The 16730-nt window shown below is 34.9% G+C and overlaps 1 protein-coding gene across 4 annotated transcripts in view; it reads right to left on the reverse strand.

The window, feature by feature from the left end:
• The window catches only part of ARL13B (ADP ribosylation factor like GTPase 13B), a 63883-nt gene that overhangs the window by 37209 nt on the left and 9944 nt on the right, over positions 1–16730 (reverse strand). For 2 of the 4 annotated variants that reach the window (XM_016165169.2, XM_016165168.2), the window contains exons 2-3: positions 10869–10939; positions 4373–4622 (exon numbers count right to left, since the gene is read on the reverse strand). In XM_016165169.2, the coding sequence (XP_016020655.1) occupies positions 4373–4622; positions 10869–10939 (321 nt within the window). The remainder of the gene's footprint in view (positions 1–4372; positions 4623–10868; positions 10940–16730) is intronic. The other 2 variants (XM_016165170.2, XM_036218522.1) reach the window with 2 other exon arrangements.

The raw sequence follows: 16730 nt of genomic DNA on the forward strand, positions 1-16730 counted from the left end.
TATGGAGACTCACTGTCATGGTTTTTAACTCTTTGGTCATAAAATCCTTTCAGAATTTGATGAGAGTTAGGATCTTCTCCCAAGAAAAATGCATATGCACTCAAAATTGTTTGGGAGGCCATCCATGGTACAAAGACTTCCAGGTCAAAAAATTCTTCTTTTTTATGGAAATGTTAAAATAACATTTCCATAAAATAACACCTAGTAAGATGGGATCAAGATAAGTTTTCTTCCCTGAGTGAAACTTCTCTATATTTATCACTTCTGTTGTGAAACATCCAATTTGTGAGGTTTGGCCTCACAAAAATTGGGTCATACATATAACTCCACAGAAAAGCAGACAGTATGTAATGAGAAAGTGGCACCATTCTGAGAGTTCAAATGTGCTAATCCAAGTAGGACTGTTATTTTCCTGGGAGGAAATTTTAGCCTGTGGATCTCCAGAGTTATCCAATGATAAATGTTAGGAGGTTCAACTATAAAAAGGAAGGGTAATTTACTATTTCCCTGATGCCAACTTTCAAAACTTCACTAGACAGAAGAGATGTGCCTTCTTATAACATCAATGTAACCTTGGGCTGCTGAAAATTTCAATAGGTTAAGATGTTTAAAATACCTCCCAGCTCAGTTCATTCCATTGGTAATCAACAAAGGCTACTTTGTATTATTAATGAAAAATTTCTATGGTGGATGTTGAGCTTCAAATTTGGGATTACTGCTAATTTCAATGCTGTATCTAGTTTTAGGTTTTAAATTAAGTTATAAATGGTTAAAGCAATAGTGTGGGGAGGGCCATGAGGGTAGATAACATAATTAACACCTTAGTTAATCAGAGTATAGGTTCATCTCTATAGTAGGTATGAGAGAAAAAGACTTTCTAGGTAAATAAATAGGTTAACATGATAACAGAGCAGAATGTAGGTATGGCATCTAATTTTTCTCTCTTTAGAAGGAATACAAATCACTTTTATGTGTTTACTGAAATGGATTCTTGGTATAGCTACAGTAAGATTTACATTATTATATACAGCTGAATATGAATGAAGAATTACAATATGTTACAGCTTTTATTATAGAAGAGACATTCAACCATTAAGTCCAAAGAAGTAAAGTGACTTGCCAAGATCATAAACAAATTTACACTAGTTTTTAGAATCCAGATTTCAGAATCTCTGTCTTCTGTCTAAACATAATTTTTCAACTTTCCACCATTTATTTAAGAGATTTTAATTAAAAATATTATGCTGATTAAGTGGTAAATGCTATAGAGCTGAAAAACAGAACTTTTGAGCTAATAAAACAGAAGCTTATTGATGGTCTATGATTCCTGTTTTTCAAGAGAATACTCAAGTGAAATTTGGCTGTGGCTTCATTTGAGATGACATGTTTTCAGGTTGCTGTGCAGAAGCAAGTCAGGCAGAGACAGACTGTCCAGAGTTTGCTACTGTGGTCACCTAATCCATTTTCCATAGCATGAATGGATCCGGTTCTATCAATTTGTAATTTCGCGATTATAGACAAGATTCTCATTCTTTAGGTTTATTTCCTCTGTTGAATGAATGAATCTTCTCACAGGTCTGTGGTTGTTCTCTATTTGTTTATTATCAGAGGGTGCAAAGAGAAAGTCACCTAGGTGCTTAAGTGAGTTATGAGAGGCTTTGTGAGACCTAAATCAACTAGTTTAAGCTCAGACAAGATGCTGTCATTGGATTTTGTAGTCGAGAGGTTCAGATGTCTGTGGGCAGGAATCTGTGTACAACAAGAGAACTGCAGACTGCCTCCTAATTCAGGTACCCTCCCTATACTCTCCACAGCCCACCAGGCCCTCGCACAGAGCTTAGTAAGGGTTCTCCTGGAGGCCCTTCCCACTTATTATCTAGTGGACTTTTCAATGTTGTGCCTATTATTAGGTGCCAGAGTTATATCAATTAAAAAACAGAATTCCCTAGCTTCATGGAGCTATGAAGGCAACATACAGGACTTAACAGAAGAATACTAAAATGATCAAATTTGGATTTTAAAAAGAACGCTCATATCTTTTATATATTCTTGTATTATTTCACTTGTTAAAGCACATACCGGTTTTGTAGTTTGAAAAATATCAAATAAAGTGCTCCTGCTAGGAATGCAGAGAGCTTGGAGGATAAACAAGGTAGCTGGGAGGGAGAGAGACTCTTTAAGAGACCTTTGCTATCAGTAACACAGGGGGGAAATGAGGAGGAGATGAAAGAAGGTAACACCAAAGGGAATATAGAGCAGTAAAGATATTCACATGATATTCAAACAGTAACGTCAACAAGAGAAATTAATTGTGGTTTAGAGAGGAAAAGGTAAACGAGAACTTCCAAATATGGGGCTTGGGTAGATATTCAAGAGGGATTTATAAACATAAAAAAGCGTGGGATATCAAATTTTATATAATATATGATCACTGCATACATTTCATGTTTTATAAAAATATTCATCAAAATGTTAGAAGTGGTTAGTTTTACATGGTAAGTCAATCATTTTTTTTTAACTCATTCTTTTGTATATCTTCTAAATTTACTAAGAACATACTTTTTGTACATATTGTATATTTCGGAGCACATTCATTTCAAAAGGTAGTTTACCTTTATTAATAAAAATTCCATAGTTGTAAAACTCCAGTGAGAAAAACTGGTTACATGGTAAACCATTCTATATTTCATAAACATATTATGCCATCCACAATTAGTTCTCATATCTGTGAGATCTCACTGATTATGCGATTATAACGATGAAACAATTACCCTAGTTGTGGCGTTTTTTTCCCTCCCCCTATTCTGGAAATACACTTGCTGAGAGAAGCGACAGTACTTAAAGCACATATCTTGCTGACAGTTATTTGATTACTCAGTAATCACCGTAGTCACTTAGGAATTATGTGCTCCTGCCTTGGTGCTTTTCCACATGCATCTATCTGCATGACTGACTCTCTCACCTCAAGTGTCATCTTATCGATAACATCTACTATGCTTATCCTAATTATAAGAGTGACATCCTTCTTTTACCACCACCATAAGATTCCCAATCTTCTTTTATCTGCTTTATTTTCAATATACTTATCAACTAAAGTACAACATAATTTATTTATTACACTTATTATGTGTCTCACTCCCTAGAATATGGATTTCTGAGGTCACACATGAATTTTTATTGCTTTTGTTCCCAAATGCATCCCTATCACCAGAACAATCCTTCGCACATAGTGGATGCTCAATAAATATTTGTCGAATTAACATGAAATAAAAGAATAAATTAATTAAATAACTATTAGGTTAAAAAAAGTCATATGCAATTACTTTACAAATGAATGAGTCATTAATACTTTTTACTTTAGAAGTCACTGGTTTTCTACTTAAACATTTGAGAGACTAATTTAACCTATGAGGTTCAACGAAGTTCACTTTTCCTATATATCTATTAAAGTTTCCCCCAGATTCAAAAAGATAAGATTACTTAAATCAAATAACTTCTCTGACTGGTTAAATGTATAAAAATTAAACAGTATAAGCTTTACCATAAATGATGCCACAAAGTTTTACTTTTTGTAATCAGAGTCTCCAAACTTTCTCATTTTAAAATGTTCATTTACTATTGAGGACCAATGAAACAAATTTTTTAAATGCTTAGTAAGAATCACAATAATAAGAGCAAACTAATAAGACAAGGGCACACATCCAACTTACATCCAATTTTAAAAGCAAACTACTTTCACTTTACCATGTCTTGAAGTTATACCACCATCTGGTGTTTACTGTGCAGAAATGTTATAAGGGCGGGTAATGCAAAAGTCCTTTGTCGCTTCGTTTTTTAAAAAATGTTTAGGCAGCTGGACAAAATGATATAAGCACATGTCTAAGTGAGAGCTCCCATATTTAATTTGGAAATATAAAAGTAAAAATTGAGAAATCAATGTGCCATTAGAAGAATAAACTATTTAAATAACTTTCAAATAAGAATATTCTTCAAGAAAAAAAAGAACAAAGGCAAAACATAAATTAGTTATTAAAGGAGAAAAAAATTTAAAAGAAACATTCCAGAACCTGTTAAACAATTCCAAAATGCAAAATTTGATAAAAAAAAAAATTATCAAATAAAGAATTCATATTTCACTCCCCAGGATATATAATTATAAGGCTTCTTCATAATATAGCCTTAACCCCTAATCTGTACGAAGAGCATTATAACAAGCCCGTGGCATATTAATGACTCCCAGTTAATTACATACATTTTATCATACTAGAGTGTGACTATTTTAGCTTATTCACAGTATTTTGCAACTTACATAAATTTCTTCACTGGCGAATGCCACTGTCTCTACGTTTACAATGACACCAACATTACTTACACCAATATAGGCTTTCCCGATATCCTAGGATGTCTTAGCACTTCCGACATTGTCTCTCTTGTCTCTTCCATTCTCGCTTCATCACTGGAATCCACAACAAATATTACCCCATAGGACTCAGCATAGTAATTCTTCCAGATTCCCCGAATTCTTTTTCCACCTCCCAAGTCAAAGATGGTGACTTCAAACTTTCCTTGTCTAAGGTCAATTTTGGAAAATCCAACAGTAGGAGCTACATCTTCAGGATACTCTGTTTCAAATGATATTTAAAAAAAAAAAAACAATCTTTAGACTTTAAATTAATAACAATTTGACTTCATAATTTAAATGTCATAAAGAGTATTATACTTTAGTACTAAATGGAATGGTAATTATTTCCTTACAAAATAAGCATTATATCTAAGCATATTGGTTCGGGGAAAGAATAGATACTATTAAATATCCATGCATATAGGAATTCCTGTCTGTTTTTGTTTTTATTGCTATAACCCCAGCTACTAGAATAATGCCTACCATATAACAGGTACTTAATAATTGCCTGTAGAATGAATAAATAAACTTTTGCCTTTAAGGCTATTAATTCTCCAAGGTACAAACATCCTCAGGGACCATTACAACTTATGCGGAGTTATAAAGAAAATCTGAACATTTACAGAATAGCTTAAAAGAACTGAATATAAGCTATGAAGAATAGGACCATTCTTTTTTAATTAACTGAATTCAAGCTATAACTGGAATAGACTTGTGAAGGCAGCATACAAATATAAAGAGTAGATTTAATTCCTACAGGAACATGTTTTGGATGTTTCCGTAAATTTATAATTGAATTTTTTTTTTTTTTTTTACTTCTGTATATGACGACACAAAGAAGGTACAAGATGTATATAACTGCCAAGGAGTGATTATAACAAGATATTAAATGAATTGCTAAGGTTCAAAGAATACTTGAACTAGAAGCTGAGCTAGGCCTTAAAGCTAAGGAGGATTTAGACAGAAGAGTTATCTAAGTAACGGAAATGCCAAAGGCAAGAAGTATGAACAAGTTGAACACTGTGGTTGGAGCAAACCCTTACAACTGTGAATGCAGACTGAAGAGCGTTCCGAAGATAGAGAATTGGGAGCCACAGAAGGTATCTCAGCAAACTGATAATATAATTAAGGTAACTAAAGTAGCGCTTTAATAAGGTTCATCTTTGCAAAAATCTCTAGAACTGGCTTGAAATGCAAGTAATAGCCACTTTTCAGAGAGGTATAAAAATAAAAAGAGAGGAAGAGAAAGTGAGAGATCATGAAAAAGTAATCAAACCAGGTGACTCAATGGTTATAGAGAAGAGTTCAAGCTTCATGTTTGTCCTTCCATTCTCTCTTCATCACTGGAATCCACAACAAATATTATTCCATTGTACTTCGTTTACAGCTGAATGACCACAAATTACATGAGGCTTTTAAAATTTAAATCAATTAAAATTAAAAATTCAGTTCCTCAGTTATATTAACTACATTTCAAGTGCTCAAAACAACATGGGGTTAGTTGTTCACTCTATTAGACAGAGCCAATATAGAACATTTCCATCGCTGCAAAAAGCTCTAGTGAACAACACTCATTTAGAGGGTCTTATTCCACATTTAATCACAAAATATTTGCTATTACAAAGATTAATTTGAAAAGCATTAGCTGCCCGACTCAAGTGTGACTGAGAAAAAGATGTGCAGTATACCGCTCCCTGTCAGCAAGCACTTGGGGGCAGTTCACATACACAGCTCCCTGCAAAGTTAACAGAGACATTACGAGTCACATTTTTGTAAGACCTCCCTTACCTAGAAGGAGAAAAGAGCAAGTTTAGAAAAAATACAAAGCAGTCTGAAATTCCGAAAACAGGATTACACTAGTCATTTAAAAAGGCGAATATAGTCCAGGCCAGAACTGATTTCCAAAGTAAAAATAGGCAGCAGGCTTGGGAGTCTGATTTGAGAGATACCCCCAGGACATTATCAGTGAAAATAAATAACTATGCTCGAGTAGGAGTAAGGGAACTAACATGTATGGAACACTTTCTAAGTACCAGGACTTTATCGGGCATTAGGATGCAAAGGTAAATAAGACAGGGTTGCTGTCTCTAAAGAATACACAGCGTAAAATAGCATATTAATGAGAATAGCACAAGAACCTATATGTTTCATGAGAAAGTCGAGAGAGGTTAATGTGTAGGTATTATGGACTGCATGTTTGTGCCTCCACAAAACTCTTATGTTGAAACCCTGACCCTCAATGTATCTGAAGGTGGGGCTTTTGGGAGGTATCACGTTTAGGTGAGGTGATAAGGTTTGTGAAGCCCCCCATCATAGGATTAGTGCACAAGACAGCCTGTTTCCTCGTTCTCCCCTCTACCTGAGGACACAGTGAGAAGCTGGCTATCAGTAAACCAGGAAGAGTGCCCTTCACCAAGAATCTGACCATACTGGCACCGTGATCACAGACTTCCAGCTCCCAGAACTGTGAGAAATAATTTGTTGTTTAAGTCACCCAGTCTATGGTATTAACAGCCCAAACTAACTAAAACAGAGAGCACCGTCTACAGCATTCTGTTATTGCAGCCCAAACTAAGATAGAAGGCATTCATGATGAAAAGAGTAAAGTGGAAGAAAGGGTGAGTTATGGTATACGAAAGCTTCAGAAACAAGTGAAATGGGAGTGAAGTCTTAATAGCTACAAAATTATAACAAAGAAGGGAAAAGGACATTCTAGGCAGGGGAGCAACGTAAGTACAGATAAAATGATGGCAATATTCCCAGGAAACCAATTCAGATTAATTTTTTCAAGGTTACACAGTAGACAGAGCCAGGTCTCAAATCCAGGTCTTCAGGACTTTAAAAGCCTGTTTCTTTTGATACATGGAATACTCTCCCCTACTTCTCTATTCTTTTCTCTGGTTCCTACTCATGATTCTGTGTTTCAAAACTCAAGACTAAATGTTCGGGTTACAACTTTCTCTAAAAATTCTTCTCTGATGATTCCTTCCTACTTCCAGTATAATTTACACCATCTAGCATAAATTCTGTCTCCTTGCTGGGACCTATGTTTGCATCCTTAGCATTCAGCACAAAACATATAGTGACTCAATATTATACTACTAAGCTGCTAAAATAGCTTAAGTTGCTATCTTTACATCCATCCTTCTTCTTGTCCTTCCATATACTTATCCACCCATCTATGTTTGTAAACATTTATTGAGGGCCTATTATAGATTGGGCATTATATAAGAAACAGGGGTACAAAGAAATATGTTCCACAATCCTGAGAATTTCAGTAAAGTAAATGTTAAGACAACCTCTAGAGATAACATGAAAATATAGGATCAATAACTGTTTATTGAACATCTGTTATATGCTAATCACTGTGAAAGGTCCTAGATATACAGATTAATAAGATCCATCTTATCTTACATAGCTCTTACACAAAGTTAAAAAACAATAAGGAAACATATATAAACAAATTAATACAAAAAATGAAGATGTATTAATATCCAACAATGTTAGGGACCAATTTAGACAAAGAACTTTCCCATCCAAAATACCAATAGTTCTTTAGGAACTATTAGGAAGAAGCATTGAACAGTTAGAGAATCTTGGCTTTTTTAGCTGAGCACACAGCCTTTTAGGATAAAGAATATAATCCCTGATCTATATGGCAGCTAGGGGTGGCTGTGAGAACAGGTTCTAAAAGTGTGCTGCTAGTGGTGTATAGGTTTTAGGTAATGTGCTGGTGGTGTACTATTAAATGTTTAATCCAAGTTGGGGAAACTTTGATATATAGATTTGCCAATTTCCATGGTGCAAATACCCACAGTATAGCCAATTTCAAACTACCAATATGAGGTACCTGAACACAGAGTTGGTAAGAGATGTGCCTATTTGGTTCTCACTAACTGATATGAGTCAATAAGCACAAGCAGGAGCCAGCTCCAGAGCACCACTGATTCTAGTCAATGGCAAGTGAGCTGCAGTGATGCAGCGGCTTCTGGTCATACACTTAAAGCAAAAGGGGATGGCCTCCCCTTGCCCTTTACCTCTTCCTTCTAGCTCAAATGCACATATAGCTATAAGCTACCTTGGACCAGTTAGGCATGGGAGAACACTTGGAATACCAAAGCAAAGAGGAGAAGAAACTTGAGTCCCTAACACCATGGAGCTGCTATGCCAGCCCTAGACTACTTTTGCCTGCATTACTATGAAAGAGAAATAAACTCCCGTTTTGTTAAGCCAATGTTATTTTAGGTCTTTGTTAGAACAACCAAACTTATATCCAACTATTACAATCATTCTGACAGCTGTGAAGAAGAAACATTGATTGAAAGAAGTTAAGCTCAAGACAGGGAAAGTATTCTTCGATTAGGAAACTATAATAACATTATAGATGAAAGGCAGTAGGGATCTGAATTTAGACAACGGCAATGCTGTTAGAGAAGAAACAGATATACGTAAAAAATACACATCAAAAACAAACAGAGAAGAGCCAAGAATAAGTTGAAGAGTAGAAGCGATGGGCAAAACATTTTAAGAACACTGCCTTCTACACTTAAAGCGTGGCCTGAATTGGGACACCAAAATGAGTAAAGCTACCTTTTGGGAATTTACCATCTGGAGAGGTGAAGAGATAGATAAGCAAAAGGGCAATTAAGTGGTGACACAAGCAGGTCTAGGTTAAGAGCAGGCCAAAACAGAGGAAGTAGTAAATTCTCCTGATGGTGGTGGTAATGTGTGAAGGCAGCAAGAGATCAGAAAGGACTTAATAGAGACTATATGATAAAAATACATCTTTAGAGATAAGCAAATATTCTATCTTTAAAGATAAGTATATATTCTCTAGTAAGATAAGTGGAAAGAGCATAAATAAAAATACAAAGGCATAAAAAGGCTCAATTTGGAAAACTTGAAGTAGTTATACATAACCAGAATTTTTTTTTAAAAGAAAAAAGGTAAGAAATCACTGCAGTAGGATGAAGAGTAAATATGAGATGAAGAACAAAGAGCTAGAGGGGAGCACAATGTTGAAGGCAGCTTTGATTATTTGTTCATGATATGACATCTTGAGCATTTTCTAAACTTAGATAAAGAAACTGATGAAGGTAGAATGGAAGAGGAGGGGCCTAATGGAAAGAGTATATTCTAAGTACACACAACAAATGAGATGATCTTATTAGAAGATTCTTAGATTCTGCTCCCTTTAATGTAAGACTCTGAAGAATAGGAAGGGAAGATGCTTAGATAAGGGGTCTTGGCCTGCAGGCCAAATCTGGCTCACCATCTGTTTTTATATGACCCTCGAGCTGAGAATTTGTTTTACATTTTAAAATAACTGCAAAAAAAAAAAATCAAAAGAATATTTATAATATCAAATTTTAGTTTCCATAAACAAAGTCTCACTGGAACATGACCATGTTCATTTGTTTACATACTATCTATGGCTGCTTTTGAGCTACTGTATCAGATTTGTATAGTTGGGAAAAAGCATATGGCCCTGAAAGTCCTAAATATTTACTATCTAGTTCTCTACAGATTTTTGCCAAGCCCTGGTTTTGATGATGACAGTGGGTACTATGGGAGGATATAACCTAAGAGATAGCATGAGGGGTACCAAAAAGGCTTTAGAAGAATCCACAGACAACAATAAGTCATTTACATCTAATGTTACATAGTTGAACTGGGGGTGACAAAATGTTTTTCTCCAACGGCAAGTTTTGTAAGGTGTTAATTTTCTTTCATAATCTTCCATAAATAAAAATCCCTTAACTATTTGTATGCATGGTATCTTGTTGCAACATCCATTTTTAGAAACAAACTCATGTCAGGCTTTCTCCCAGTTCTTACCGTTAAGATGCTGGTTTGTGCTACATCATCTGGGTACACAAAAAAAACTCACTAGCAGTTACTTCTATATTGTAGAACAAAGCATTGAATTAAGACTAAACAAAATCATCCAATGAGTTGTAATAATATATGACATAAAATCCTTTAAGGACGCAGAGGACCTATCTTTAACATCACTCTAAAAATTGCATTTCATATTGAAAAAGAAAATCAAGAGATGCCAAGATAGCTATGCTGGCGAACTATATTTCTACCTCCCTTTCATTTAGTTGTAGACTTGTGATTAAATTCGGGCTAAGAAAATCTAAGGAGAACTAGATGGGTATTCTTAAAGGCAGAGGCAGGTCCATTTTGTACTTTTTCCATCCTGTGGGCTAGAAGACAGATGTGATCCCTATTACTGATAAAAGACATCAATGCGCCTCTGCATCTTTGCATTCATTCAAATCTGAAACATGATAATAGGCTGGTATTATTAAACCTGAGTCTATTTACCACATTAGCCAAAAGTATAATAAGACTATAAAGTAATGGAGTGCACACTATCTGTACCCAATGAACATGTAATAAAGCAATTTAAATAAATAAATAATTAAGAATAATTTAATAATAAATATTTTCAGCTTACCTCCTTGGATTCCCTTTGCCGTTGCCGTTTTACCAGCATTATCAAGTCCCACCATCACGAGAGTCACCTTTCTTAGAATGATAAAAATTTTAAAATCACTTTCTGAGTTAATTCAATATTGGGAAAAAAATAAAAGCAAATTCATTCATTCGAGCAACACTAAAGGAACATCTACTATATACAAGACAATCTGCTAGATACTGGGGTAAAATGATGAATAAAATATAGATTGAAAAAGTAAAATTCATGAAGAATTCCTTTCAAGCATCATCCTTTTGTTCTCTAAGCCAAAAAGGAGAAATTATACAATAGATAACCCAAAAAATAGAAAAGAAATAAGAAAAAAGGAAAAAAGAGAGAAATGGAAGGAGGGAGATGGATTCTAACATATGAGTTATTTATCATGGCTAAAGACTCAATTTTCCAGTTAACTGAATTCTAAGGATTACTACAAATCTGTTTTTTTCTTGCAAAATTACATAAGAAAAGAATTCTAGATACTACTGTGTGCTCAATTCTGTTTTCAGCTATGTAGAGAACCTTATCAAGTATAAATTTTTAATATAGTACAGTAACATGATTATTAAGTGCTAACATATTTTGAAAGACGTCTACAATTATAATGCTTAAAATGTTTCTGATGATATAGCTAAAGGTCACAGAATCAGAAAAGTCTAGTTGAATTTTACAACTGAAAAAAAAATTAAGCCCAGAGTTTTAAGACAATGAGTAGGTTACAAAGTCAGAACCAGAACCTAATTCGCCTACTTCCCAAGGACTTCTTAAACCTGGGACAGGTGTAAAGGAACACACCTATTATACTGGTTCTATTAGCTTGATGATTCAGTCCACCACTAAAGCTCATTTCTGTTCCAGACTAAACTATTGTACAATATAAGAGGTGAGACCATCCATTAACATCATGGATTTCAAAGGGCCTCACTCCAATAGGGTAGAGTCAGGGTTTCTGCCAAGTACAGTTATTCTTCACCAGTAATCATCCCAAGAAAGGTTAAAAAATAAAACTTAAGTTGCAAGAAAGAGTATTCATTTTTCTCTCTCTAGACCTCCCTTTCTTGGATCTGAACTTTTGTTTTTTTTTAATTCCATATGTGTTCTAAGGGTCCATATGACAAAGAGAAAAGGACAGAAGTGAGGGTGTGAGGCAGTCCAGTTATGGGTCACAAGATGAGGAAGAACAAATTGAGTCTTGCAAAAACCAAATTGGTCATTTATTAAACAAATAGTTACTGACCATCTTCTGTACACCAGCCACTAGTGTTTTAGATACTTGAGACACACCTGTTTATTAAAATAACCCTAACAACAACAACAAAAAAAACAGGTCCCTCTCAGTGCCTTTTCTCTCTCTCTCTCTCTCTCTCTCTCTCTCTCTCTCTCTCTCTCTCTCTCTCTCTCTCTCTCTCTCTCTTATTGTCCCTCTCACTCTCTGCCTCTGCGAGGAGACCATGCTCTGTCTATAGTGTTATCCCTTTTCTAATAAACTTTCTTTTTGACTTAAAAACAAAAACCAAAAAAACAAAAACAAACAAAAAAACAGATGAACTCTTCCCTTATTAAAGTAACATTTTGTTTACTATTTGTAAACTAAGTTATTAGTAATATAAGTTGTAAATTATAAGTTGTATAGTATGTTGGTAGATGATTAAGTACTATAGATAAAAGAATAGGGCAGGATAAAGCAGGGCAGGAGTGGGGATAGGAAGTGGGTTGCAGTTTTATGTAGGGTGATCAGGGTAGGCGTCACTGAGATGAACTCTGAGCAAGGCCTTGAAGGAGGGAGTTAGTCATTCAGATATCTGGGACAAGAGAGACATCTGAGGAAAAGGCACTAAGGTGGAGGCATGCCAGAATGTTCCAGCATCAGCAGGGAAGCCAGTGCAATAAAACCCCGTGAGAAAGGGGCAGAAAAGAACAGATCAGAAACACATCAAAGGCAAGATCATGAGGGCTTTGTAGGCCATGGTGAGGACTTTTGCTTTTATGAGTAAAATTCATTTACCTCCATGTTAATTTCCTTTGCTATCCAGGAGCCTTACTCTTTTCTTGTTTCAACCATCCCTACCCACCATAGGCAATAAATGGAAATAAGCCTATGTGTGAGTCAGTACAGTAAAGTCAGTTACAATTAGCATCCCTATCTCCCTTCTCTGGTCAGCCAGCGGTGGGGTCAGTGAACATGCTAAAGAAATCAACAGTGGGTTATGAATTTAAGGAGCTGAGGTAGTATGTGAGGTCTAGGTACCTTTATCCACATATCCATGTGGAAATTTTACCTGAATTATCAACTTTAAAAAATATGAGCTTACTTCTTAAGGAAACCGTTGAGATATTTAGAGTTATAACTTTATCATTTTGTTTGAAGAATTCAAATATCAAATAATAAGATTTAAGTACGAAACAATTTCCTAACAAAATATAGTAAATGACTATCCAAAAAAAGATGAATAATATAGCATTTTAAATAATATTTTAGAAAATTCAAGATACTAGTTATACATGAATTAGACTAAAATTATATTAAAGCTAATTCAATTGTTCTTTAATAACATAATATATTTCAAGATCTATAGTGCTTCAAACATCACCATGAACCAAAACGATTATTTTTGGGAATAAATCACCATTTTCTGATTGTTTGCATTATTTATTATATAAATATTGATTAAGAACCTATTGCACAGTAGCAAACAAACATCCCTAATCTCAGCCCTCACAAACCTTAGAGCCTATCAAGAAAACAGGCATTGGAGAAGTACTTATGTGTGATGACTGTTGTAAAGTATAGGCAGACACAAAAAGAGAGAGCGGGCAACTGTGCCTAGTCTAGAAGTCAAGAAATACCGTATTACAAACATACAGCAACTGTGTCACAGTTCCTAGAAACATCAAAAAACCTTTTCACATCCCTTATGAGCCAAAGTGAAAATCTCAAATATACCTTTTCAAGGAAAATGGTTGCTAATCCTCTATTACATGGGTAGCATCTTATGTTTTTCCCCCTAATCTTGTCAAGATTTCAGTTTTAAAAAATTTACCACATTATTACTATTACACATTACTCTTAAAGCTAGCTACCAAGGATGTTAGTTTTTACCTTACAAGTTTTCCATTTTTTAAAAAGGGATATTAGGTTCAAACAAAAAAGTCCTTCAAACACGAAAATCACTTTGGAAAATTGCAATCATGCTGAGACTGGCACAAAATAAGCCCCTCTGGATTTCTATTTTCACTTTTCCTAACCTTGCAAACAGTTAATTTTTAAGATCATTAAGCCATATACTTGAAAACATGGTTTTAATTAAATATTTAAGGTAATTAAAGCCTTAATGAATAAACATAACATTAGCATACAAATAAAAATCACAGCATGAATTATAATAACAAAATATTAAATTTATACATTCATAATACAATGGGTTTAAAGAGTTAATATTTACCTAACAGAATTTTATGCAACGCTTTAACTAATGAAGATGTACAATCTAATACATGTTAAATTGTACATGCAATTACAGCTTTTTTAAATATGGTATTATCATTGATTGGAAAGTTTGGCTGTGGTGCATGACAACACTAAGATGAAAGATTATGTTTTTTAATCTTATGATTATTGATCAAATACATTAGCCCTTGAATCAAAAAAAAATTATATACAGCGTTCTTAGGTTTATAGCTGACACTAGTAATAAAATCAATCATTTATTTGTCTGGTTAGACAGTAATTCAATAAAAGTGCATTAGGCCTTAGGTATTACAGACACAAAAATGCTTGAGACATGTTTTCTACCCCAGAGTGCTTGTCTTCTAATGAATGACTGAAACATAAACAAATATTAGTACATTGTGCCACACTGACAGTTTAAAATGCTCATCTATATACACAAGATACTGAAGGAAAAATGAGCAAGGGGACTTTATCCAGCGTAGAGATACAAGAGAAGGTCAAGGAAGCTTTTTACACAAGGTGATGCCTCAGCTAAGTACTTAAAGTTGTGAAGTCTGACAACCAAGAGGAAGGTGAAAACAGAAGGAGGAAGAGATTCCAGACTGAGAACTCTGATTAAAAAGACACCAACCACACCAAGGAGGTGAGAACTGCCAAGGTGTTGAATTGCTAAACCCAGGGGTTAAGAGCACACTTCAGTAGAGCAAACTTAAACAAAAGGAGAGTGTGCTCTTTAGGCTCATACAAAATCATAGGTCATTACAACTATGTATTGAGTCTACTGGGCACACTTCTACTTAAGGAATCAGTGTCATCAAATAGTTAACAGTGTAACCTTTTCAGAAGCTGAAAGTGACCACTTCACTCTTTTTAAAGTTATCCCAGAATCTTTAATAATATACCAAACTAGAAAGGCTGAGAAGAAAAGAACTCATATTGTAAGATGTACTGCATATCTGTACTGGTAATAACATAATAAGAAGTGTGAGCACTCTGATAAATAGCCACAAACAAAGTGTTAGACCTGTGTTTAAGTCCCAGATTTGCCATTTCTAAGTTACATGACGTGAGACACATTATTTGATTTCTCAGAAGTACATCAGTAAAGTGGCATAATAACAATATCCATCTCTAAGGGTTGTGGTGAAATTAAATAAGAATGCAAGTAAGGAGCACAAGGTCTGTGGTACACAGTAAATGCTTAATCAACAGCTATTCTTATTACAGCATAAAATTCAAGACAGGCAGTCTATGAGATGCAACCAGAGAGATGGGCAGGGACCAGATAATGGAGGAGGATTAATAGGTTCTGTTCTGCACATGTTGACAGTGGTGCTTGACTAGCATTGAAGTCGGAAGCTTGAGAAGAGATCTTGACTGAACTTATGAGATACACACATGGTAGTTAAAACTATGAGAACAGATGAAAGAGCCCAGGGAGAGTACAGTAGGGAGAGGAGCTGAGCACAGTGGAGCATGAGACCCTGAGAACCTCTGAAGAAACCCTTAAGATTATGGTAAAAAAAAAAAAAAAAAGAAAAGAAATGGTGGCACTGGGAAGAGTTTTCCAGAAGAGTTAAGAAATGAACAATATCAAAAAAAAGTCTTGTAAAATAAAAGTATCATTTTGGTAACTGCCTCAAATTAAGTACCTCGGAAATAAATGCTCATTTTTTTTTTCAAATTCTGCAACAACCAATGCTTTGAATTTAAACAGCATGACTTGACAGTTCAAAGCTATTTCACCTTGTCATTTGTCTTATACTGTCCCTGCAAGTAGAGGAAGTACAAGTTTCCCAAGGTTACAGTGCTAATAAGAAGTTAGTCAACAAGAGTTTCCATGGGAAGTTTAAATATAATGGTTTGTAGAAACAGTAATAGTTATTATTTTAAAGGGTAACTTGAACCATTTTGTTTACCCTTAAATTTCTTTCTCTCTCTCTCTCTCTCTCTCTCTCCCTCCCTCTCTCTCTCTCTCTCTCTCTCTCTCTCTCTCTCACACACACACACACACACAGACACACACACACACACACACACACACACACACACACACACACACACACACACACACACACACACACAGAGCCAGGTAGTCTGGTTCATTTTCATCAAGATACCTTATAATTTTTTTCCCTAGATTTAGGCCTATCACAATAATAACCTAGTTTCTAGACCTAATAGAAGGTAGATTAACTAATTATGAATTGCATGCTATTCAAATCCTTAAGCAGAATCAAGTTCCAACTCTGTAGTCTCCTCTTTTGCTACTCCCCAGCAGGCCTACAAAACCAGTGATGCCCTCAGTCCTTCCTAATCATCTATCTGTGTAACCACAGTAAACAGACCCTAACTTTCTCACAGAACTTTCATACAGTCTCCTCTACTAGAAC

The sequence above is a fragment of the Rousettus aegyptiacus genome, unplaced genomic scaffold (genome assembly GCF_014176215.1).
Source record: "Rousettus aegyptiacus isolate mRouAeg1 unplaced genomic scaffold, mRouAeg1.p scaffold_m13_p_4, whole genome shotgun sequence".
Taxonomy (NCBI): domain Eukaryota; kingdom Metazoa; phylum Chordata; class Mammalia; order Chiroptera; family Pteropodidae; genus Rousettus; species Rousettus aegyptiacus.